A 25,855-nucleotide genomic window follows, 5' to 3' on the forward strand; every position below is an offset into this window, starting at 1 on the left:
TGCTGATTGAACTTGAGATTTATTCTGTGATCCATGCCATTGGTTTTTAGCAAGAGGCGACCCTGGATGATTGTGGAGGACTTTGTTTGATCTGTGTCAAATACCTGTTGTTGATTGAAAGTGGTATCACATTCATAAAATTACATTTTGTGGTACACTCAATTCGCTACTTTATGCTATGACTCACCAGAATAGTCACTACAAACAGCTAGATCATGTTCCTAACACCTATGCTCATATTTAAGCAGCAAAAACAAGTGACAGAATACTTGCAAAAATGCCCTACTTGTCAGTCATGTGTCTGAGTTGACATGTACGAACAAGCAGAATGGCCACAATCATTTCCTGTAGCCCTGAATAATAATTCTTTTCGCTATCACAAACACAGCTTTCTTCTTTCTGTCATGCTTCCATTGATTCCTTCTGCACTCTGTTGCTGATTTGAATATTGCCCCCCCCCCCCCCCCCAACTTTGCTACCATCTATAATCTACATTACTTTGTTTTCTTTTTTCCCCCACTTTTTTCCCTCTGTTTGCTGTTTCTATGTTTTATGCCTGGAATTATGGAAGGACTGTTCTTCTATCCTTCACACATAACTTCCCCCCACCCCCACAAAAAATAAAAAATAAAATAAAATAACCGAAAACATTGCTCAATTTTCCGTCCCTCCTACTTAAGGAACAATTTCCAAGAGCATAAGGCTATTTTCCCTGTTCATATAGTTGTCAGTCTTGCTGCAGTTGCATATTCTGGCTCACCCAGTTTGGTCTTCCATATTTAACTTTTTATATTGAAAGTTATTAGATAACTTACTCACCTGACCACATGTTCACCTTACTTTTTGATGATTCTTGTATTAACAGACAATGTTACTGTTCACAGAACATCAACAGTTAGCTGCAGCCCAGAGTGTTCAGTCACACATCCCAGTTCTAGCAGCAACACAGCAACCACCTCCACCACCTCCACCACACCAACAGAATGAAGCTGGTCCTCCTCCTGAAATTAATTTCAGCCAGCCACCACCAGGCTACCCTCCTGTTAATTTTCCACCAGGTGAGTGCTCTTCTTTAAGTTGTACAGAAATTGTGAATAAAATTGTTGACAACCGTTTCTAATATGCTGTTACTCGGAAATTGTACACTCACAGATGAATCATATCTGGTTATTTGTGTTTGTAATATTTGTAATACTGTACAATGTATCATGTACTACAACTAAATTTTCTGATTGAATTTTGAATGTACATTACTATTGCATGAGGCATCATATTGGTTATGATAGAGAGTACTGGTAACATTTACTTTTTGCCCCATATCATTCCATTCACAGATGCTGTGCATATAAATGACAACCTTACCACTTATCTATGTGCTCTGATTCCTCCACTTTTATTGGTGTAGTTGTTTTACGAGTTTTGTTTATAGGAAAGGATGTGTGTTGAAACCCTCTTTGCCGACAAATATTTGGAATTTTAAATTCTAATATCATTCTTGTAGAGGCTCCCATAGGAACTTCTTGAACATCTGCTTAATTTTCATGTGTATTAGATAAAATCTACAGCAATTTCCATTGCTATTCTGTGAATTGCTTAAATTTCTTCAGTCATTCTGACTTGTGAAGGGTATCAGGTGGGTAGGTATTGTTCTAAGATTGAATGCATAACAAAACCTTCTAGTGGACTGTAATGTGACACCTGCTTTCTGACTGTGAGATTTATCCATTCTTTTCTCTCTCTCTCTCTCTCTCTCTCTCTCTCTCTCTCTCTCTCTCTCTCTTATTGTCACAATGGCACTTACATTCAAGATGAAAGTTCCCAATGGAGGGGTGGCAGCCTTTTCAGTAGTTGCAAGGGCAATAGTCTGTATGATTGACTGATCTGGCCGTGTAACAAGAACCAAAACGGCCTTGCTGTGCTGGTACTGTGAACGGCTGAAAGCAAGGGGAAACTACGGCCATAATTTTTCCCGAGGGCATGCAGCTTTACTGTATGATTGAATGATGATGGCGTCCTCCTGGGTAAAATATTCCGGAGGTAAAATAGTCCCCCATTCGGATCTCCGGACGGGGACTACTCAAGAGGATGTCATTATCAGGAGAAAGAAAACTGGCATTCTACGGATTGGAGTGTGGAATGTCAGATCCCTTAATCGGGCAGGTAGGTTAGAAAATTTAAAAAAGGAAATGGATAGGTTTAAGTTAGATATAGTGGGAATTAGTGAAGTTCGGTGGCAGGAGGAACAAGACTTCTGGTCAGGTGACTAGAGGGTTATAAACACAAAATCAAATAGGGGTAATGCAGGAGTAGGTTTAATAATGAATAGGAAAATAGGAATGCGGGTAAGCTACTACAAACAGCATAGTGAACATATTATTGTGGCCAAGGTAGATACAAAGCCCACACCTACTACAGTAGTACAAGTTTATATGCCAACTAGCTGTGCAGATGACGAAGAAATTGAAGAAATGTATGATGAAATTATACAGATATTGAAGGGAGATGAAAATTTAATAGTCATGGGTGACTGGAATTCGGTAGTAGGAAAAGGGAGAGAAGGAAACGTAGTAGGTGAATATGGACTGGGGCAAAGAAATGAAAGAGGAAGCTGCCTGGTAGAATTTTGCACAGAGCACAACTTAATCATAACTAACACTTGGTTCAAAAATCATAAAAGAAGACTGTATACATGGAAGATGCCTGGAGATACTAAAAGGTATCAGATAGATTATATAATGGTAAGACAGAGATTTAGGAACCAGGTTTTAAATTGTAAGACATTTCCAGGGGCAGATGTGGAATCTGACCACAATCTATTGGTTATGACCTGTAGATTAAAACTGAAGAAACTGCAAAAAGGTGGAAATTTAAGGAGATGGGACCTGGATAAACTAAAAGAACCAGAGGTTGTACAGGGTTTCAGGGAGAGCATAAGGCAAAAATTGTTAGGAATGGGGGAAATAAATACAGTAGAAGAAGAATGGGTAGCTTTGAGGGACGAGATAGTGAAGGCAGCAGAGGATCAAGTAGGTAAAAAGACGAGGCCTAGTAGAAATCCTTGGGTAACAGAAGAAATACTGAATTTAATTCATGAAAGGAGAAAATATAAAAATGCAATAAATGAAGCAGGCAAAAAGGAATACGAACGACTCAAAAATGAGATCGACAGGAAGTGCAAAGTGGTTAAGCAGGCATGGCTAGAGGACAAATGTAAGGATGTAGAGGCTTATCTCACTAGGGGTAAGATAGATACTGCCTACAGGAAAATTAAAGAGACCTTTGGAGATAAGAGAACCACTTGTATGAACATCAAGAGCTCAGATGGAAACCCAGTTCTAAGCAAAGAAGGGAAAGCAGAAAGGTGGAAGGAGTATATAGAGGGTCTATACAAGGGCGACGTACTTGAGGACAATATTATGGAAATGGAAGAGGATGTAGATGAAGATGAAATGGGAGATATGATACTGCGTGAAGAGTTTGACAGAGCACTGAAAGACCTGAGTCGAAACAAAGGCCCCGGAGTAGACAACATTCCATTAGAACTACTGACAGCCTTGGGAGAGCCAATCCTGACAAAACTATACCATCTGGTGAGCAAGATGTATGAGAAAGGTGAAATACCCTCACACTTCAAGAAGACTGTAATAATTCCAATCCCAAAGAAAGCAGGTGTTGACAGGTGTGAAAATTACCGAACTATCAGTTTAATAAGCCACAGCTGCAAAATACTAACACGAATTCTTTACAGACGAATGGAAAAACTAGTAGAAGCCGACCTCGGGGAAGATCAGTTTGGATTCTGTAGAAATACAGGAACACGTGAGGCAATACTGACCTTACGACTTATCTTAGAAGCTAGATTAAGGAAGGGCAAGCCTACGTTTCTAGCATTTGTAGACTTAGAGAAAGCTTTTGACAATGTTGACTGGAATACTCTCTTTCAAATTCTGAAGGTGGCAGGGGTAAAATACAGGGAGTGCAAGACTATTTACAACCAGATGGCAGTTATGAGTTAAGGGACATGAAAGGGAAGCAATGGTTGGGAAGGGAGTTAGACAGGGTTGTAGCCTCTCCCCGATGTTATTCAATCTGTATATTGAGCAAAGTAGTAAAGGAGTTTTGCTATTTGGGGAACAAAATAACTGATGATGGTCGAAGTAGAGAGGATATAAAATGTAGACTGGCAATGGCAAGGAAAGCGTTTCTGAAGAAGAGAAGTTTGTTAACATCGAGTATATATTTAAATGTCAGGAAGTCGTTTCTGAAAGTATTTGTATGGAGTGGAGCCATGTATGGAAGTGAAACATGGACGATAAATAGTTTGGACAAGAAGAGAATAGAAGCTTTTGAAATGTGGTGCTACAGAAGAATTCTGAAGATTATATAGGTAGATCACATAACTAATGAGGAGGTATTGAATAGAATTGGGGAGAAGAGGAGTTATGGCACAACTTGACTAGAAGAAGGTATCGGTTGGTAGGACATTTTCTGAGGCATCAAGGGATCACCAATTTGGTACTGGAGGGCAGCGTGGAGGGTAAAAATCGTAGAGGGAGACCAAGAGATGAATACACTAAGCAGATTCAGAAGGATGTAGGTTGCAGTAGGTCCTGGGAGATGAAGAAGCTTGCACAGGATAGAGTAGCATGGAGAGCTGCATCAAACCAGTCTCAGGACTGAAGACCACAACAAAACAACATTTTTTTCACAAATAATTCATGTTTCTTGTATCCTCATCCTCCAGAGATGTTCATTCAAGGTGATAATTTTTTGAAGCACGTTATTTTGAATTCACAGCCTATACTTTCAATGAAAATCAAGGTATGTGTAGCTAGTATACTCAAATCATTTATTAAATGCTATAGGAGTCGACACGAGTGTGTTTGTTCTGCTTTGAGATTTCGGGCTTTTTCAGATACACACTATCTGTGATTGCATTTTGTTCCTGGCTTTTACAGAGGTCCTTTCATTTTTGTAATGAAATATGTGCTTATTACTTTTCTAATAAAAGATTGCCGGTGTATCATCTTATTACAACACAAATGATTACTTCACCCCACCTGCTGCAGGCTAGAAATGGAAGAAGATTAGTGGCGAACAGTTCCAACCTTCTATGGAGTGAGTGCTTTCAACACTGTTGATAGTAATTCTCTCATAAGCTCGGCAGTCTCTGTATTGGGGGGGGGGGGGGGGACTCTGGCACCCGCTTTCATTCTTCCCTTCTCTTTTGTAACCATCAACTACACAAAAATGACAATAAATTCTATATGTACTCATCACAGTCACACTTCAGAAAAAGTCTTAAGTGAAATAAAAATAACACTGTTAGATATGGCTGAGATATTGAGTGGTCAACGGACTCATGAACAAAACTGAAATCTTTGCAAAGGTATCAGATAATGTGTAGATAATTGTCATTTATGTAACAAGTTCCTGCTTTTATGTTTTGTTGACCTGGAGACAAAACCATAAGCTGTTGATGTAAAACGGAGACAAAACCATAAGCTGTTGATGTAAAACTTACGTTTACTGGAATTTTCCGGATTTTCACTTAAACTTGGAACCTCTCAAGCTATGGCACCCAACATGGTTGCATTTGTTGCCTGTATGTTAGTGCTGGTCCTGCATCTGGCTTTCTCTGATTAGGCCATGCCCGATCTTCCTAATCTTAGCTAGTGCACCATGCATATTTACTTGATCAAGACAGGATATTGAAAACTACATTCCTTTATTCATTTTAAATTGTTATGACAAACAAGCTATTTGAATGTTTTCACAGATATATTGCAAGGTTGGTTCGCTTTGGCCTTTGTGTGTGTGTGTGTGTGTGTGTGTGTGTGAGAGAGAGAGAGAGAGAGAGAGAGAGAGAGAGAGAGAGAGTACGTGTTGGAGGTGACTACGTCCACCTTTAATACATAAACTTGTCAACAGCATACAATTCAAAGCAACAGAGTGGTTTTCACATAATTGTTGCCTCCAAATCCAGAAGAGAGGAACTCGTAAACCTCAACATATCCCTTCATATTGAAGCACATATATGTTGCACACTTCGAAAGCTGTCTGACATGAACAGTATTGATGTGCAGTTATGCAACTTAGCTGCACACCATACTCAACAATAGAGTGCATTGTGTCATCCTTAAATTTTAAGTGATGCACAGCTGCTTGAATAATCTTTGGTGAACAGTGACCAGCATTTGTGTAATCCTCTGTTATGTGTAGATTGATTGCATTTTCCTTTAAATTGTAAGAGTGATTTTACTCCTATATTTTCCTTCTGTAAATCAGTTGAGGAGAGGTATGTCTGTTATCTCCATAAGAATTACTGCCTTTCTTTTGCTATCAGTTGACTGTGCACCTATTTTTGTACCTGTAACTAGCCAGAAATTACATGTTGGTCCTTAATGAAGCATGGCATCAAACCTAACAGTTTTTTGATAATTCTCCTTAGATTTGTTGATGGCTTCTTACACTGATGGAAAAGAAATCGCAACACCTAAAAGTAATTAATGTAGAATAATGAAATTTTGGGCATACATTTTCCTTGGTATCATATTTAAGGCATTAACATTGCAAGATCACAGGTTAAAGTAAGTGCAAGATAAGACATCGAAAATGTGAAATGCTGGACATTCATAACTGGTGTAAATGCCAGAATGTTGCATGCAAATGTGCATACATTGTGTTGTACAGGTGATGGCTGTCAGTTTGTGAGATGGAGTTCTATGCCTGTTGGACTTGGTTGGTCAATACAGGGAAGCTTAATACTATTTGTGGATGAGGCTGGAGTTATTGTCTAATGATGTTCCATATATGCTTGACTGAGAGAGATCTGGTGATTGAGCAGGTTAAGGCAACATGTCGACACTGTAGAGCACATTGAGTTACAACATTGGTATGTGGGCGAGCTTATCCCATTGGAGAACACCCCCTGGAATGCTCTTCATGAATGGCAGCACAACACATCAGATCACTAGATTGACGTACAGATTTGCAATCAGAGTGTATGGGATAACCATGAGAGTGCTCCTGCTGTCATATGAAATCACACCCCAGACCATAACTCCAGGTGTAGGTCCAGTGTATCTAGTACGCAGACAAGTCGGTTTAAGTCCCATCAACTGACCTCCTTCAAACTAACACACGGCCATCACTGTCACCGAGACAGAACCAGCTTTCATTGTAAAGCACAACAGACCTGCACCCTACCCTCCATTGAGCTCTCACTGGACACTACTGAAGTCGCAGATATTGGTAGTTGGGTGGTCAGTGGAATACATGCTACAGGGCATCTGGCTTGGAGCTGTCCTTGAACTAACCAATTTGTAAAAGTTCATTGTGTTACTGTGGTGCCAACTGCTGCTCAAATTGCTGGTGCACATGCAGTATGATGTGCCAGAGCCAAATGCTGAATACGATGGTCTTGTCTCTCAGTAGTGCCACATGGCTGGCCTGAGCCTGGTCTTCTTGGAAACATACGTTCTCGTGATACTGCTGCCAGCAGACATGTACATTGGCTACATTCCTGCCAAGTCTTTCTGCAGTATTGAAGAAGGGACACCCAGCTTCTCGTAGCCCTATTACACAACCTCGTTCAAACTCTGTTAAGTGTTGATAACGCCATCTTTGTCATCTTAAAGGCATTCTTGACTAACATCCAATCTCAAAAGTAACTGATGTTCATGACTGTTACAGCATATGTCTAAAGCAAACCTGATTTGCATTCCCATAGTGGCACTCCTATGCAACTGGCACAAAGTCAGAATAGACATCATCTTTTAGATGTAGAAACATGCCTACCAACTTTCGTTTATGTTGCACATCTCCTTCTTGGTTCTGTTATTTTTTTCCCCATCAGTGTATATAGCGTCTTCTGTGGTCACATTGCTTTCGTGTAATTTCTGCCTGTCCACAATTTTAAATTTCTTATTAACTGTGTAAAAATACAGTTAATTTGGTGAGGGAGAGGTATGATGATAACACTGTGATTGACAGCTCCTGTCGAAAATTTTTACTTTCACACAGGCATCCTGCAGGACATGATGTAGGTAGTGCTTTCATTCTTCCACAACATGAACTAGGAATAATGAAAGTTTTCTTCCTGTTATTGGTAATTACCTCTTCTCTCTCGTACGACAATGTCGATGACGTTGCGGCAGTTGTCTTCTTGAAGATTATTCCCGTCCATCCAAAAATTTAACTTAATGGTTCATGATGCACATAGTGGGGAACAGGTGTGCTTAAAACTCGTAGAAATAAAATACTTTTCTTCCATGAGCTATCCACTTTTTATTTGTTAGGCATATATGGAAAAAGATACGTCCCTAGACCATGACAAATTAGAACAGAAGAACTATGTTACAAACATTAAAATAAAATTTTAAGTTATAGCATTTTTAATATTCCACTGAAGCCTGTATGAATTAACACTTTTTTTATCATATACAGATAGGCCTTATACTTACCTACTCACAACCCATTCTATATATCCTCTTGCTTTCTTACAGCCCTTCCAATATCAGTAAATTCACTCATTTATCTTGGTTTATGCATATTCAGCTGCATCAATGGAAAATTCAGTTGAGAATGCAAATAAATGCAAGACAGGAAGTGGGGAGGGAGGCAGACAAAACTGAGAAAAATAAAGGTATAATGAAAAACGAGAGGTAGGGCGTATTAACAGAGATTAAATTCAGGAAGATGTCGGGTGCAAGGATGGGTTGAAGCCAAGTTCCCATCTCTGACTTTCAGAGCAACTAGTATCGCTTGGGAGGACCCAAGTAGCCTTTGTAATGTAGTAGGCGTTGGGGGCATGAGTCATCTGGTAGAGCATTTTGGAAACTAGGTACAGAATCTCCCTAAGGTGGGGAGCTCTTTTCTGTCAATTCACATGCTCAGCCAGTTTAATGGTACTCCTGCACACATAAAATGCTGTGCAGTGGACATAATTTAGTTGATAAACAACTTGTGTGGTTTCATAAGTTGATCTGCATTTGATATTTCACAGTTTACCAATGATGAGTCTAGAATAAATAGTACTGGGTAGGTGATGGTGCAGATTTATCAGTGGGGACAGTTAGAGGGTTAGGAAACTAGGGGTAGGTATAATGGTTTGAGAATGTCATATGGTTTGACTAGGATGTTATGGAGCCTAGGCGTGTGATGGGAGCTGACGTTGGGTGATGTTAATAGGATATCAGGGAGGGAGGATCTCATTTTTGGGCTTGACTTGAGCATTGGGTGCTTCTGAGATTTTTGTAATTGAGAACTGACTCAGAGGAAGATACTGCTGCGGAGATGAGATTGTGAATAACATGTGTGGGGTAGTTATGGAAGGTGAAAGTCTGGGAGAGTTTGTTGGCGTAAGTGATGAAGGATTAACTAATGGAGCAGGTATATATATTGTGGATGCCTATGCTATATGGAAGAGAGCAGTTGATGTGGTGGGGTTGATAGCATTCAGAATGTGGTATTGTTGCTTATTGCTTGGTTTTATATGGACTGAGCTTTGGATGTGGACTTCGGTGAGGTGAGGTCAATGTAATGGAAGGTGGCTTTGATTGTGGGTTAGGTTGTTTGGGGAAGGAGACCAGACAGCGAGGTCATCAGATTAGGGAATGACAGAGAAGGAAGTCGGCCATGCCCTTTCAGAGGAGCCATGCCGGCATTTGCCTGGACCGTTTTAGGGAAATCACGGAAAATCTAAATCAGGATAGCTGGACGCAGGATTGAACCGTCATCTTCCCAAATGCGAGTCCAGTGTCCTAGCTACTGCGCCACCTCACTCGGTTGCTTTGGTTTTGGAAAGGTTCCTGGGAAAAGGAGTTAATTAGTTGCAGAGAATGTAGCAGTTCCTCTCAATGTAATTTATTGCGAATACATAGAAAGAAGGATCCTTTATTATATGATAGCGGAACAAACACTGGTAGCAGATACTTCTGTAAAATATCTCGGAGTATGCGTGCAGAACGATTTGAAGTGGAATGATCATATAAAATCAATTGTTGGTAAGGCGGGTACCAGGTTGAGATTCATTGGGAGAGTCCTTAGAAAATGTAGTCCATCAGCAAAGGAGGTGGCTTACAAAACACTCGTTCGATCTATACTTGAGTATTGCTAATCAGTGTGGGATCCGTACCAGATCGGGTTGACGGAGGAGATAGAGAAGATCCAAAGAAGAGCGGCGCGTTTCGTCTCAGGGTTATTTGGTAACCTTGATAGCGTTACGGAGATGTTTAGCAAACTCAAGTGGCAGACTCTGCAAGAGAGGTGCTGTGCATCGCGGTGTAGCTTGCTCGTCAGGTTTCGAGAGGGTGAGTTTCTGGATGAAGTATCGAATATATTGCTTCCCCCTACTTATACCTCCCGAGGAGATCATGAATATAAAATTAGAGAGATTCGAGTGCGCACGGAGGCTTTCAGACAGTCATTCTTCTCGCCAACCATACGCAACTGGAGCGGAATGGGCTGGGGGGGGGGGGGGTGACAGTAGCGCGTATGGTGCCCTCCGCCACACACCGTTGGGTCGCTTGCGGAGTATAAATGTAGATGTGGATGTAGCTAAATATGTATTGAGCCGGGATCCCCTGCTTCTGGGTCTTTAGCAATGTGTCTGCCATTCAGTCCATGAAAAATTGACATAGGATGGGCTGTTCTAGTTCCCACAGCTGTCCCCCTGATTTTTTGGAGGTCTGGCCCTCAAAAGTGAAGTAGTTATGGGTAAGGATGAAGTTGGGTGGTGTGACCAGGGAGGTGGATCCATTCGTTCTGGGGTCTCAGTGACCTGCCTTTCCTTCTTCACTTTTCCCCTCTGTTCTTCCAGTTTCTTTGAAAAAGAAATGCATAGATAATGTCATCACTTTTATTTTTGTGTTTATCTGTTGGCAGTACAAAACATTTCACCACCTGGAAGTTAGTACTGGCCAGCATTTCTGTTTTAAACGTGTTCATTTTCAAGCTGTAAAGTGTGTGGATATGAAAACCATTCACCATCTGTATAACAAATTGCAGTATTTGGCTACTGTAGTAAAAATGTTGTTAAAAATGTTCCCCTCTCACAAATTACAGTTGCATTGGAAATTGTTGCAACAGTCGTGTGTTTATTAAGCATAATCTAAAGAGGCCTGTGTGAGATGTTGCAGCTGAGCCTCAGTCACTGCCGTCTAGTACATACTGAGTCTAGTGTCTGTTGAATGACACAGTTTTCTGTAACAGCCCTTCAACACTAGGCAAACTTGAAGAAAGAATTGACTGTCCAGGCAAGCGTGTCAGTTTCGGATGACATATTCTAAAGCTGATTACTAATTTCATTATTTGCACCCTCTCAGTGCTGTGAATATGATACACATTTAGAATTGCTTTTGATGTTAGTGCAACAGGTGTGTTTGCAGCTTTTTATAACTTTTTCTTTGATCCAAGTGTTAAGGACAGTTTACATTGTCACTTTCAGCACCATTTAATGTTTGTTGTGAAACTTCTGAATTAGATTTTTGCGGTATATAATAATTGTGGCTCAACAGCAGGGTGCATCTTTCATTTGAATGGCAATGTTCACAATAAAGAAACCACTTGTAATATTCTTGTCCCCAAGCTATTTAACTTCAAAATGATACAGCTTTTCATGGAAAACTTCGTGCATCCAGCACGTGAAATATTATTTTCTTTCTTGTAAGTGCTGATACTTTTCAGTGAGGCTCAGAAGTTCCTAATTTCAATCTCACTTTTTATTGTGATGTAATACCCATTTAGTAAGGATCAGAAGCTCTTAATTTCAATCTCACTTTTTACTTTGATGTAACACCACCCTTTCACATAATCTGCACCATTGAATCTACCTGTAAATAATACAAGTGCTACACCACGGTATTTTCTACATGTTGTCCCATCAGCACTGCACAGTGCATATTGTTTTCGACAAGGATTAACTACTGCTTTATACAATACATGGAGAAGCATGTAGAGTGTGAGTTTATGAGATTCAAAGCATTAAAAAGTTAAACATCAAAAACAACAAAGATAAAGTGAAAAGCAGCAATAGCACCATTGAAGAATTTCCAATAACACTCAATATAATTTTTCCAAACAGTAACTATTTTTCCTTGTGAAAGGAGAGAAGAAATGTCTTGTAAACTTTGGTAAGGTTATAAAAGAAAGCCACTCGTGATCTAAGGAAGGGAACTGAAATGAAATAAAATAAATATTAACAGTGGAATGTTGTAGACAAGATTATAAAAACCTGAGATTAGAATGAAGATATGGCAGTGGGGAGCCATAGTTAAAAGCAAAGTATCGTGAAAGTACAGAAAGCATATAAAGTGGATAATAGGTAAAATAGTACGAAGTGTGACTTAAAATGTAAGAGAACAACATAACGTGAAAACACATGATGGGATTTATTTATTTTGTATGCTCAGGACATGAAATTATTACATTGCTGGTAGAGGATTAATAACATACAGAGGTTAATTACATACAAAGCATTCATTTTAGAAAATTCAATAAAGACAGAAAGTAACAACAATAAAAATACAAGGATTTATTTGCTCACCAATAATTCATGAAATACAGACAGTAAGGTAAAAAGATAGCAAGATAGTTCTCTTTCTTGTCCTGTGGAGAGCTCAATATTCAGCGGTTTTGGCTGCTGCTTTATTAGCTGCAGCAAGATCACCGGTAACACAGGTATCCTTTCAGTTCCTGCAGATTAGCAGATGCTGTTGGTCCTGTAGATTGCCACACAGGCTGAAGCTCTATTTCCTGATGATGATTTTGTATCATGACACCCCAGTTCTCTGTCTGCTCAGTGCCTTCCATGTCCCATAATGCAAGTGCGAGCCTCAGGCTGGTTCCTGTTTAACATTAATTTGGTGCAACTCAGGCAGAGATTATTTCTTGGTGAGTTCTAGGACATGAAAGAGTTGCTGTAGTTGTGTGGATAAAGCTCCTTCTTGATCTGAGTCTCAGTTGTTGAGGCTCATATCCAAACAAGGAATGTCTGGGATCAGCTTCCCGTTTTTTCTTTTCCAGTTCTGCAGCTGCATTCCTGTGAATGCTTGGTGGTGCTATGCCCTTCAACAACATGATGGGAGAAAAGGAGTTTGATGAAAGAAAAATGATTAAAATAGAGATAAAACTACTTTAAAGGCAGACCTATGATACTATGATAGGCAGGTGACTTGTGCAGTGAAGCTGACAATACTGACCCTTTGTTCTGCAGAGTGATATTATGTGATACCATTATATTCCTTGTGTAATCCATTCATCTTACTAAGATCGATTTAGTTGCCAATGACATGTAGATAATTTAAAACCTGGTGTCTTTTGTAAAACACCTGTATTTTGGATTGTTATTAAAGGTTCATGAGTGCTACATATCCTCTAGTTGCACAGTCTGTTCTTCCAGCATAAGATAGGTATTTCATAATTAGGGTTGAGGGGAACCAGTGTGGCTCTTTCACAATCCTAATTGCTAATAATGTCATAGATCTGCCAGGCAGGAATGTTCTCAAGTGCAAAGAAAATTACTTAGTATGCTGGATCAGAGTTTTCTAAATGTGCGTATAAGCTCAGAGACTTTAACAATATAGCTAAGTTTTATGCAGTATTTTCTTCATTAAAATTTACTTTTGAAACATTTAATCTGTTTTCAGGAGTGGAATTACCAGATCTCAGTAAACCGCCTCCAGGATTTCCTTTACCTGCGGTGACCACGCCTGTTCCTGAAGTCTTGTTGGATGAGTTAATGCCGAGTGTTCCGTATTTTGAATTGCCTGCTGGACTCATGGTACCTTTAATCAAGGTGAAGTACTATTTAAACAAACAATTGAAACTCCAGGTTGGAATATCAGCAATGTCAGGAAATGGATAGATTGCCTCTCACCATAAAGCTGACTCATTGAACTGCAGGCAGGTCACAAAAAAGAATGTTACACGTTGTAGCTTTCAGCCAAAGCCTTCTTCAACAAATAAAACACACACACATTCACAAAAGCAGGCACACCTCATGCGTGAAACTTTTACCACTGACGGCTCAAACCAGAGCTGCTGCTGGTAGTGGTCATGTTTGCATGAGGTACGCTTGCTTCTGCGAACGTATTTGTATTTTCTTTGCTGAAGAAGGATATGACGTTTAACAGTCTTTTCGTTTTGCCTGTCTGCAACTCAACAGGTCATCTTTACAGTGAATGTCAGTCTATTCTGTTCCTAATACTGTTGAAATACCATTTATATGATTTTGGTTTTATGCATTGTTGAATGTTTTTATTTTGTAAGTTTCCATACGCAGTATGTAACATCAAACTTGGTGTTGTGGAGTTTGAAATAAGATACAAGATGCCAACTTTGGCTATTTGGCATTTACAGAGAACTAAAAATGTCTAACATATAAATGAATCTGCTTTGTTTTACAGCAGAGTCTCTTAATGTGCAACCAGCATAAACACCAGTTAATAACTACCTATGACTCACTAGTAGCCAAAGCAAAACAGTTTCGTGTGACAGACTCCTGGTTCTGTAGGACGTTTCCTTATATTGCAAGGATGCCTTTAAACAAATAAGAATTTCTATAGTAAACTAGAACAAATCTTTGTTTTATCCTATCTGACCAGCCATACAGTGGATAAATTGGGGGGGGGGGGGGTGAAAGTGTTATAAGTGAAAAGCGTAATTGGCACACTTTGTCACATTTCATCACCTACCTGTGGAAGTACCTGCAGTCGGTAGCTGCGCACACACTCTTATTCGGTACCTGAAAACCTATGCGACATGATTCTGTGTCCAACAAAATGAAAAGTCAAACAGTTGCTTTATAGTTTCACATGGAAAATTCTTCCTATTTTTATTTATGTTGCTGATTTCCTTTAAACAATGACCAGTTGTCACACTGTCTAAATGTTTCTAACAGGTAAGGAAAACAGACTTTTGCTAATCCCACAAAAAAACATTAAATGTTATGCTCTCTGCTACTCATTACACTAGTGGCATTAACAAATACCTACTAATAGAAACAATAGCTGTTCATTAACAACCAATCTAAGCATTTCTGAAGTGTATTACCAGTACACAAAATATTAGTAATTTTCCCACCCCATACAGTGGCCATAAAATGTGCATGTACTTAAAGTGTTTTACTTGCATTCTAACAGATACTGCTTACAACCTGCAAATGAATTTACATTGTATTGGTTATGCAACATTATACTGCAATGTAATGGTTGCTGAAACTGATGTAAATAAACACAAATACTTTTCTGTTACAGAAATGTGGTGTCAAAGGAATAACAAACGTAATGCAATGATACGATCAATTCAGTGCTAAGACTGGGAAAGCAAAGCTCAGACTCAACTCATATTGACCGAAATTAACTCAAAAGCTAAGACTGAATGTAGAGTAATTTAGACTCAAAGCAGACTGTGTCAAATGGTGTGATCTATGGCCCTGTAAAGATTCCCACCGGAATATTAAGTAATTTTGGTTATCCATTTACAGTTTGAAAATCGCACAGGTTAAAAAATTCATTCCTAACAGGCAATTGAAACTGTGCTCAAGTTTGATGTAAGAAATATTGGCTATGAGCAGTAGCTATTAAAATGTACAGAACCAAACTATGTATACATATCGGGTTTCACTGGATTATCGGTATGGCACCCATATTGAATGATGAAATTAAGTTATTGAAAAGCACATAATTCTTAATTAGTGAAGGTTGTCACATAATATGGGTGTCATTGAATGCAGAAACTTCAGATTAACAAAAGTATATGAATGAATTGTGGAATGTTACAGTAATTTGGTCATAATCTCTTCTGGAAGTTTTGGCTGGGTGAATATTTAATTAACAATATCAGATAAACTAATTAAGTCTGGGCAGATTAATTACATTTCTAAAATTAGGGAAATTACACTTTGTAAGGAATGGAGTATTTCCTTTAGATTAATGTAATAGCTCACAGTGTTTTTGTTGAAAGGTGGAGGTAATTATAATTACAGTAACTTTTAACTACTGCATTTTTTCAAATGAAAGAGGACAGCAATCAGTTACCCTTTTCTTGCAAGATTTATTCAGTAGATCTATGTTTTGGCTAGTGCCTACCCATTGTCAGTGCACCATTTCATAGTATCAATGCATACTCTAGTAGATCAGCCCCCTGTTGTTCAGGCGTCTGTCACAGTTCTTTCAAGGCTACGTGAAATAATTGTGACTAACTCTCGAACAACATACTAGAACATGCATTGATACTATGAAATGGTGCATTGATAATGGCTAGGCACTAACTGAAATCTAGATTTGCAGAATAAAACGTGCAAGAAAAGGATGACTGATTGCTGCGCTCTATCATTTGAAAGTCATATCACAATCATTGAGTGCACTCACATTCCTAATGGAAGGTAACCTACTGCATTTTTAGTTAAACTAATTATTATGATACAATCAGAACAGTAAATAGCACGATCTGAATAATACGGTTTTTAAGGGGATTTCCGTTCATGCAAAACTGACATTTTATACAACAGGTACTCACTATTGTCAGAGTACCATGAATATTTGAATAAGAATATTAGGGGAAAAACTTATAAATTATGGGTGTAGATAAAGTAGAATGGTCTGGACCAGTCCTGCTTTGTTACAACTTGCATTCTAAATAAACTGCAAGTCATGTTCAGAAAGTAAATGTATTGTGATCATGATGGGTTGCGGTTTTTATTTTTTGAGTGTTTGCAAGACTGAGTGGCAAAGGGGGATCCCCCTAAGCAGAGCGATCACTGCTGCAACATGGTAGTATCCAAACTCACATTATAGTGTCTAGTTGTGTGAAACACGTTGTTGAGAAATCCCACCAAGTGCAAGCTACATGTTGTGATCCGCTTCCTACTTGCAAAAGGAATAACAAATATCAGAATTTTTTTGCAAATCAAAATGGTGTATGGTGAAGGTGTTATGGGCAGAACCAGTGTGTTTAAGTGATTTGTGAAGTTTACTGAAGGCAGAACAAACATTCATGATAAAAAGAGGAGTGGAAGACTTACCATTCCGACTGGTGCAAAAAATCAAGGAAACTGTTTGTGAAGACCACTTATTGATAGTGGATGAAATTTCTATGATGTTTCCACAACTGTCCTGAACTCTCTTAAAGGAGACATTTACAGACATGTGGGAGAACAGAAACTGTGCATAAGATGAGTCACAAAACAGCTGACAGAACAGCACAAGATAAATCAGATCTACATCACCAGCAATTTTCTTGAGCAACTTGAATTCGAATGTGAGGATTTTCTGGGCTCTGTTGTGACAATATGAAACAAGGGTGGCTATTTACACACCTGAGGCAAAAAGACAGTCATCACAGTGGTGTCACACCAATTCCCCAAGTGCCAAAAAATTCAAAACCACAATTTTGGACAAAAAAAAAATCATTGCCTCAATGTTTTGGGACCAAAAAGGCATCACTTTGTTTGAATTTCTACCTCAGGGGTACACCATCAATGCAGAACGACATTATGAGATGCTAAAAAAACTCAAGATGAGCATTCAAAACAAAAGGAGGGGGATGTTGATGCGAGGAGGGTGCTTGTTGCACGACAATGCCCATCCTCACACAGCCTTAGCCATCAATGCAATCTCAGAATCATTTGGTTGGGATGTTTTGATTCACCCTCTGAATTGCCCTGATATGGCATCTTCAGATCATCATCGTTTCATGTCACTGAAGGATTACACCAGTGGAATTAAGTTTTCAGCTGATAAGCAGGTGCGAAAACAGGTGCTAGTGTATCAACAATATGCTGCATTTTTTCTTTTTTTTTTTTTTCAAATACATTTTTTTAAGAAAAAATATAAAAACCTAGTATACTTATTTTCTATACATGCCTCATATTTGAACAAATATTAATCTGATCAAATAGGCCTCAGAAGGCCTGATGGTACGAGCCATCTGCCATGTCATCCTCAGCCAATAGTCATCGTCGGATGCAGATGTGGAGGGGCATGTGGTCAGCACACAGCTTTCGTAGCCATTCTCAGTTTTTGTGACCTGAGCCACTACTTCTCGAGCAAGTAGCTCCTCAGTTGGTCTCACAAGGGCTGAGTGCACCCCACTTGGCAAGATGCTTTCCAGACCTGGACAGTCCTGTACCCAAGTGCTAGCCAAACCCAACCTAACTTTGGTGATCGGATGGGAACCAGTGTTACAACTGCGGCAAGGCCGTTGGCATTTTAACTGATTACTATAACTTAATTTTTAGAGTGAAAAGAATGTACGTAGTACACAGAGTAATTACTAGTTTATGCTATCCAATCACACACTTAGGTCAAATTCCTATCTTCATAGATTAGAGATACAGAAACTGAGAGGAAGAATGTATATCCTTCATAAGATAAAGCAAACATTTTAAGTCCAAGTTATTTTGTTGGAGGGCGTACTTCATGACCGTGTGTGTTTGAGTTATCAGTTCAGACAGACTTTTGTTTCTGTTGTGTCGTGGTGGAAAGAGCAATACCAAGAATAAATGAACTATGAACTTTATTTACAGTAGAGAGAGAGAGAGAGAGAGAGAGAGAGAGAGAGAGAGAGAGAGAGAGAGAGAGAGAGAGAGTTATTCAGGCATGACTCTACAGTGCTAGCTTCCAGTCGACGATGCAGTGACAAGAGTTTTTACAATGGTGACGCCAGTGTGGCTGTATCACTTGAGACCGGTAGAGCTCGAGAACAATCCGGAAGGTGTGGTGGAAGCTTAGAGCTGGTTGGAGAGTGCATGGCTGCTGCAAATAATGTGGAGAGTTGAACTCCATCGGCTGAGCTGCAGACACAGGCGATATAATCCCGGAGTGAAGGTGAGTTGCACACTGGTGACCCAGATGGGTGGTGGGTGCGACCAACATAGCCCTTTGTGGATAACTTAGGAGGAGGCATGGAGTGCAGATTCTAATAGGGCTTGAAGTGAAGGACCACTGGGGTACAGGGAGCTCCAATAGATTGTCTGCCAGATGCTTTCAGTGCTGGGCCTGATGTGACTCATTGTGAAACTGCTGCAGAGTGGCCAGGCTGTGTCCTTTATACCTTTATAGCCATTTGATGGAAGAATATGATGAAAATCAGCAGGTGTGTGACCAGTAGAAGAAGAAATGCAGTTAACAACAAAAGAGTGTACTTATGTTGTCACCGTTAATGTTTTCCTGCCTCTACCTCAGTGGCGTTTCCAGTGGCCAGAGAGGCAGCAGCTCATAGTATATGCCTATGTTGCTTGCAGTTGGGTCTGGACAAGTCTCGCTCCAGGTGGAGACAATATCCAACCCCCTTAAGGTGAGGTGCTAAAGCCACCTTGAAGATAAAGTGGATGTCACTGGGAGGAGATGCCCTGGGACCAGTGAGCCAGCAGCGGCAAATGTTGGTGGTCATTGGAGGTTATGCTGAACCAATGGTGGGTGCCTGAGATGTTTCAGTGCCACCAAGGCACCCTGTGTGTAACTGATATGGCCTACACGTAAGGCCATGATGGTCTGAGACCTGAAAAACAACAGACAGGCAGGGTCATTGTTCACAAAGGCATACCGGCTACTGGGAGGTGGTGAGGGTGACAAGACTGGGTGTGGGCCAGTTAGCTGTGCCTGTGGCTGAAGGAGGCCTTGCCAGTTTTAGTGGGGCTGGCTGCAGTGAGAAGTGTGGCAGGGGCTGGAGACTCGGCAAAACCCATACGTGGCAGCAGAAGACATGGCATCTACACTACTGCCTGACTTGATGTCAGCCAACTTGGCTGGAAGGCGACGAGCAGTGGGACATCATGGGTGTGCCAGTGCTCTCGGCTGGCTGGGGATGGGATGGCAGCATGACTGACAATCTCAGCTGGAAGCCATGGACCAGTGGGTTGTCAGCAGGGGACCGACAGGCTCGTGATGTGCTGCTGTTATGTCAGCAGCGTGCTGATGGGCTTGGTTGGGAGTGTGGCAATGGTGTTGCTCGTGATGGTGAGCAACTTGCGGTTTAGCTTCTGTAGAATGTTGTTGTTCCATTGTATGTGCTGTAGTAGCAGCAACTGCCTAATATGGTCAGAGACAGTGAGGCCATACTGAAATAAGACACACATCTATAGCAAGAGAAAAAATGTCAGCAACCATTGCAGGTAGTCCCAGATATGTCAAGCTACTATCAACGAGCATGGAATGTATGAAAAAGTCTAATAGTCACAGATAGGATGAAATCCATACCTCATCTCCAACTTTTGTGTTACGGCCAAGAGGGGCATGCCAATTAATGTGTCCCAGATAGCAAGAATAATGGACTTTATTTTGACTTGGACATGAATCCACACTACTAGTTCCAATCCACTGATGGTCTGTAACGTTTCACTGACAGAGCTCTTCCAATCACGATGCCTGTGCAGCCATATCACTAGGGCATTGCAGAAACTGAGAACGATTCAGGAGAGAGAACTTGGCAAGGTGAAAGGTAATAGCTGCATGGGAATAACATGCTTGTTGTGGATAATCTGGAGAGTTGAGCTCCATTGGATGGATTATGGATGCAACCGTTGTAATATGGGAGCAACAGTGAGTTGCACATTGATGGCCTGGGTATCACCGACATTGTATTCTGCGTGGAGAACTTGGACCAGACATTGAGAGAGGACACAAACACAGCTCGGAGTGAATGACTGTACTGTGCCAAAGGTAGTTCCAATTGAGGAATGGCAGATGCGGTTAGTGAGAAGCAACTCCCAATGTGAAACTTGTGCAGAGTTGCCAAATGGTGTCCTTTATAGCTGTCCAGGGGAAGAACACTGCTGTGGCAATGGCCTGGTGTGTGACCTGTGGGGGAAGAATCAGTGCCCACAGTGGCAGTGCTTATTAGTGGAACCTCTCATGCTGCTAGCAGCAAAGCTGGCACCATATGTTTCCATGGCGGCTGCAGGAGATGCAGTTGGCAACAATGCAGATGCTTATTTTATTGCCATATTTTTTCCCTGCACCTCCCTCAGTGGTGTTCCAATGGCCAAAGAGGTGATACTTGCATGTATTGTTTGGATATGGATTCGAGGTGGAGGCAAAGGGATCCATTCATTATTACTAATACTTGAGAGTTTGTCATGCCAGATCAAGAACACTTCAGCTAATGTAAGAGTTCAGTCATCTGCCCCATTTATGTAATAGGTGTGCACCTGTGCTTGGATTGGGGTAGATTTTATGATCATTTATGTAATAGGTGTGCTTAAACTGGAGTAGATTTTATGCTGTCTACCCCAGGCAGATAGAAAATTGTTGCAGAGGTTGATGGGGTGACGAAATGTTGCTCAGAGGAGGTGAGTGAGGAGAGTAGTCGTTAGTGTGGGTCTCATATTCTTGTAAGGGAGTCACATATGTTTTATGGTACGAGTTAAGAAAGTGGTAACCAGGAGAGGTTTAAAGTTAATGCATACAAGGTCAGAATAGCATTGTGTGGCAAGAGGTACTCTCTTTGGTTGTTTTGGAGATTAGTCAGTTCTTCCAAAGTTGACTGAGATGTGTGAAAAATATAGTTGAGAATCAGATTGGTAGGGCAGTGGTGAGCTGTGAAGACAGTACTATGACTAGCTGTAAAATTTTTATAGCAAATATCAGAATTTATAACTTTGTCATATATAAGTGGGAAGAATGTTATATGGAAAGGATGGAAAGAGCCGAAGTTCAAGTACTCTTATGTTTTTTGGGATATTGACTCACACTTGTGTATGAAATTAGGCATTTATGAGATAGAGTTTAACTTTTCAGAAGGTGATAAGAGATTCATGAAAATACTTTTATAATTTGTTGCCTGGAAATATATCAAGTATTTTATTAAATTCAGAATTGGGTGTACCAAGGTTCTATATATTGAAAGTATTGGTTTTTTATAGAATCAGATAGTGCCCTTGATGGTCCTGAAGTCCAGCTAAAATCACTGTGTGTGACCAATGAGGCAGTTGCTGTAATAATAAAAAAAAAGTCCCTTCCAATGATACAACGTAGATTTGTTCATGAACCTGTCCTTCGAAATTTAAAGTCTATCATTAGGAGCTGTTTTCATAACTGCCCATAACTAAAAAAAGTGCTTTTGCTATTACTGAGTCCAATACATTATGTTGGGCACCATAGAAATAATGTAGAAAAAGTCAGAACGACTTTTTCTAATGAAATCAACTTGATTAGAGACTTTCTCAACTGGTGAAAGCAGACAATCTTGACGCCCCCCTGCTCCTTCTGACTAGAAACAGATCATACATAACACAGTAGTTACCATTGTCTTTCCCTTATTTCAATTTGGAAAAGATCCTGGTGAACAATATCTTACTCAAGACCTTTAATCTTTAAAGTTAGTTAGCAAATTCTTAAGGCTTTTGTATGCAGATAATGCATTATAGGTACATTTTTTTGGTCGTAAGAAGTACAGTAACACAAAATGGGGGAGTAATATTCTTGGATAGCTCTACCAATGGGGCTTCCATGGACAGATGATTTGTTCAACTATGAGGTCAGTAATAAAAATATATCAGATTGGCCCAAGGAAGAGAATGATGTCTCTCAAGAGACAGTTTTGAGTACTGAGATGTTCATCATAGCTGTTAATGTTACAGTATTTATAGTGTAATCATCAAATGGTGCTCATCCACGTAAATGAATGCTATTTCCTATTCTTACTTCAATATTTCAATAATTAGCCTTGAGCAGCCGCTGGTGAAGTATCAGTGCAGTAGCGAGTCGCTTATTTAGCTTTCAAATTTGTTTTGTAGTTTGATTCTTAATTTATTTCCGAGTGTTTGTGCGCTTGCATATTTAATTACATAAAATCCTTGTGTATTCTCGTATTTGAGAGGAGTAATATTGCTTATTGATAACCATAGAGTACACATTCGCGGAGTCGTTAGACATTAGCAGTAGGATGGATAGGGTGTGTGCGTGCTGTGTTCGGGTGCAGGAGGAACTGACTGCGGTTTGCGAGCAGCTGAGCGTGCTATTGGCCACAGTCAGCCGCCTTCTGGCTGCTGCCTCGAGGTGCAGTGACGGCGGAGGGTCTGCGCATGTCGCTTGAGACATCCCATGTGTCGCTTGCTGCGTCCGCTGACTAAGACGTCGAGGCCCCTTCTAGTGTACCCGGTTCGTTGGGGCCGCCCTCACCTCAGGGTGAGTGGCAGAGTGCAACGCGTTCACGTCGCTCGAGCCGAAGATCCAATGTGGAGTCTGATCCCACCTGTTCATCCTGTCAGTGGGCAGATGGCCACTCCTTCAGCAGGGCCAGAGCAGGCACACTGGGGCGAAGGCTTGCTGGTTATTGGGAGCTCCCAATGTTAGTTGGGTGATGGAGCCACTTACGGAAATAGCATACAGAGCTGGAAATATATCCAATGTGCACTCGGTTTGTCTGCCAGGGGGCCTCATCCAAGATGTGGAGATGGCCTTGCCTGCGGCTGTCGAGCTTACGGGGTGCAGTCATCTGCAAGTAGTTGCTCACGTCGGCACCAATGATGCCTGTCGCTTGGGTTCTGAGGCGATCCTCAGTTCGTACAGGCGGTTGGCGGATATGGTGAAGACCGCTGGTCTTGCACGCGGGGTGCAAGCAGAGCTCTCTATTTGCAGCATCGTTCCCAGAGTGGATCGGGGTCCTTTGGTTTGGAGCCAAGTAGAGGGTCTCAACCAGAGGCTTTGTCGAATCTGTGATGGTCTTGGCTCCAGATTTCTAGACTTGCGCTATTGGGTGGGGAATTGTAGGACGCTCCTAGATAGAACAGGGGTGCACTACACAAAGGAAGCAGCTACTCGGGTAGCAGAGTACTCGGGGTGTACACATGGGGGTTCTTTAAGCTAGGCAGTAGTATGAGGTGTCCTGATGAACACTCACCAGTCGACATGCAGGCAGGGAAACCAGGATGTGCTCAGTGTAAAGACACTTCAGCTATCAAGATATTAGCAGTAAATTTTCAGAGTGTTCAGAATAAAGTTCTTGAATTTACTGCCCTCCAGGAAGCGTGTGGCGCGCAAATTATTCTCGGGACTGAGACCTGGCCTCACCCTGAGATAGGAAGTTCTGAAATATTTAGTGAGGGTTGGAACGTGTATCGGAAAGACAGATTAGACACCGTAGGAGATGGTGTCTTCAACATTATGTCTACTGAGGTTGAAGTAGGGTGTGATTGTGAAGTTATCTGGACACGTTTAACAGGGCTAGGGGAAATAAACTTAATTGTGAGGTGTTATTATCGGCCACCAGGTTCCACCGTAACAGTTCTAGAATCATTCAAAGGGAGTCTACATTATGTATCGCAGAAGTACCCGGATCACGCTGTCTTAGTCGGAGGCGACTTCAACGTACCTAGTGTAGACTGGGATGTCGATGGATCCATTACAGATGGTACAGACAAGCCGTAATCTGAATACTTTTGAACACATTATCCGAAAACTGTTTTGAGCAGCTAAATCGACAGCCAATGCATAATGGAAATATTTTAGATCTGGTAGACACGAACAAACCAGACCTCATTTGACAGTGTCAGTGTTGAGACAGGGATTAGTGATCATGATGTTGGACATTACGACCATGGTTACGAAAGTTAAAAAGTCGGTCAAGAAGGCTAGGAGAGTATTCTTACTAGAAAGAGCAGAAAAGCAGTTGTTAGCATCCCACTTAGTAAATGAATTGACTTCATTTACTTCTGGTCTATGGACGTGGAAGAATTATGGGCAAATTTTAGACACATTGTAAATCACGCATTGGACAAGCATGTGCTGAAAAAGTGGGTTACAGACGGAAAAGACCCACATCGGTTTGTTGCAGGATTCTTGAAATTTTCTCAGTTTGAATATAATGAATTTCCTTGAGACAGAGAAGTTGCTGTCCATGCATCAGCACGGCTTTAGAAAGCATTGCTCCTGCGAAACACAACTCGCCCTTTTTTCACATGATATCTTGCGAACTATGGATGACGGGTATCAGACAGATGTCATATTCCTTGACTTCCAGAAAGCATTTGACTCGGTGCCCCACTGCAGACTCCTAAGGTACGAGCCTATGGGATTGGTTCCTAAGTATGTGAGTGGCTCAAAGACTTCTTAAGTAATAGAACCCAGTACGTTGTCCTTGATGGTGTACGTTGTCCTCGATGGTGAGTGTTCTTCAGAGGTGAGGGTATCATCTGAAGTGCCCCAGGGAAGTGCGGTAGGTCCGCTGTTGTTTTCTATATACATAAATGATCTTTTGGATAGGATGGATAGCAATGTGCGGCTGTTTGCTGATGATGCTGTGGTGTACGGGAAGGTATCGTTGAGTGACTGTAGGAGGATACCAGATGACTTGGACAGGATTTGTGATTGGTGTAAACAATGGCAGCTAACTCTAAATATAGATAAATGTAAATTAATGCAGATGAATAGGAAAAACAATCCTGTAATGTCTGAATACTCCATTAGTAGTGTAGAGCTTGACACAGTCATGTCAATTAAATATTTGGGCGTAACATTGCACAGCAATATGAAGTTGGACTAGCATGTATTGGCAGTTGTGGGGAAGGCGGATAGTCGTCTTCGGTTCATTGGTAGAATTTTGGGAAAATTTGGTTCATCTGTAAAGGAGACCGCTTATAAAACACTAATACAACCTATTCTTGAGTACTGCTCAAGCGTTTGGGATCCCTATCAGGTCGAATTGAAGGAGGACACAGAAGCAATTCAGAGGTGGGCTACTAGGTTTGTTACTGGTAGGTTTGATCATCACGCGAGTGTTATGGAAATGCTTCAGGAACTCAGATGGGAGTCTCTAGAGGAAAGGAGGTGTTCTTTTCTTGAATCGCTACTGAGGAAATTTAGAGAACCAGCATTTGAGGCTGACTGCAGTACAATTTTACTGCCACCAACTT

The 25,855-nt window shown here is 40.8% G+C and overlaps 1 protein-coding gene across 5 annotated transcripts in view; it reads left to right on the forward strand.

Annotated features, from left to right (window-relative positions):
* Positions 1 to 25,855, forward strand: part of LOC126356897 (calcium homeostasis endoplasmic reticulum protein) — a 300,421-nt gene that overhangs the window by 175,964 nt on the left and 98,602 nt on the right. For all 5 annotated transcript variants that reach the window (XM_050007406.1, XM_050007405.1, XM_050007408.1 and 2 more), the window contains 2 exons: positions 885 to 1,058; positions 13,650 to 13,798. In XM_050007406.1, coding sequence (XP_049863363.1) covers positions 885 to 1,058; positions 13,650 to 13,798 — 323 coding nt within the window. The remainder of the gene's footprint in view (positions 1 to 884; positions 1,059 to 13,649; positions 13,799 to 25,855) is intronic.

This window comes from Schistocerca gregaria, chromosome 1 (assembly GCF_023897955.1).
Source record: "Schistocerca gregaria isolate iqSchGreg1 chromosome 1, iqSchGreg1.2, whole genome shotgun sequence".
Classification (NCBI taxonomy): Eukaryota; Metazoa; Arthropoda; class Insecta; order Orthoptera; family Acrididae; genus Schistocerca; species Schistocerca gregaria.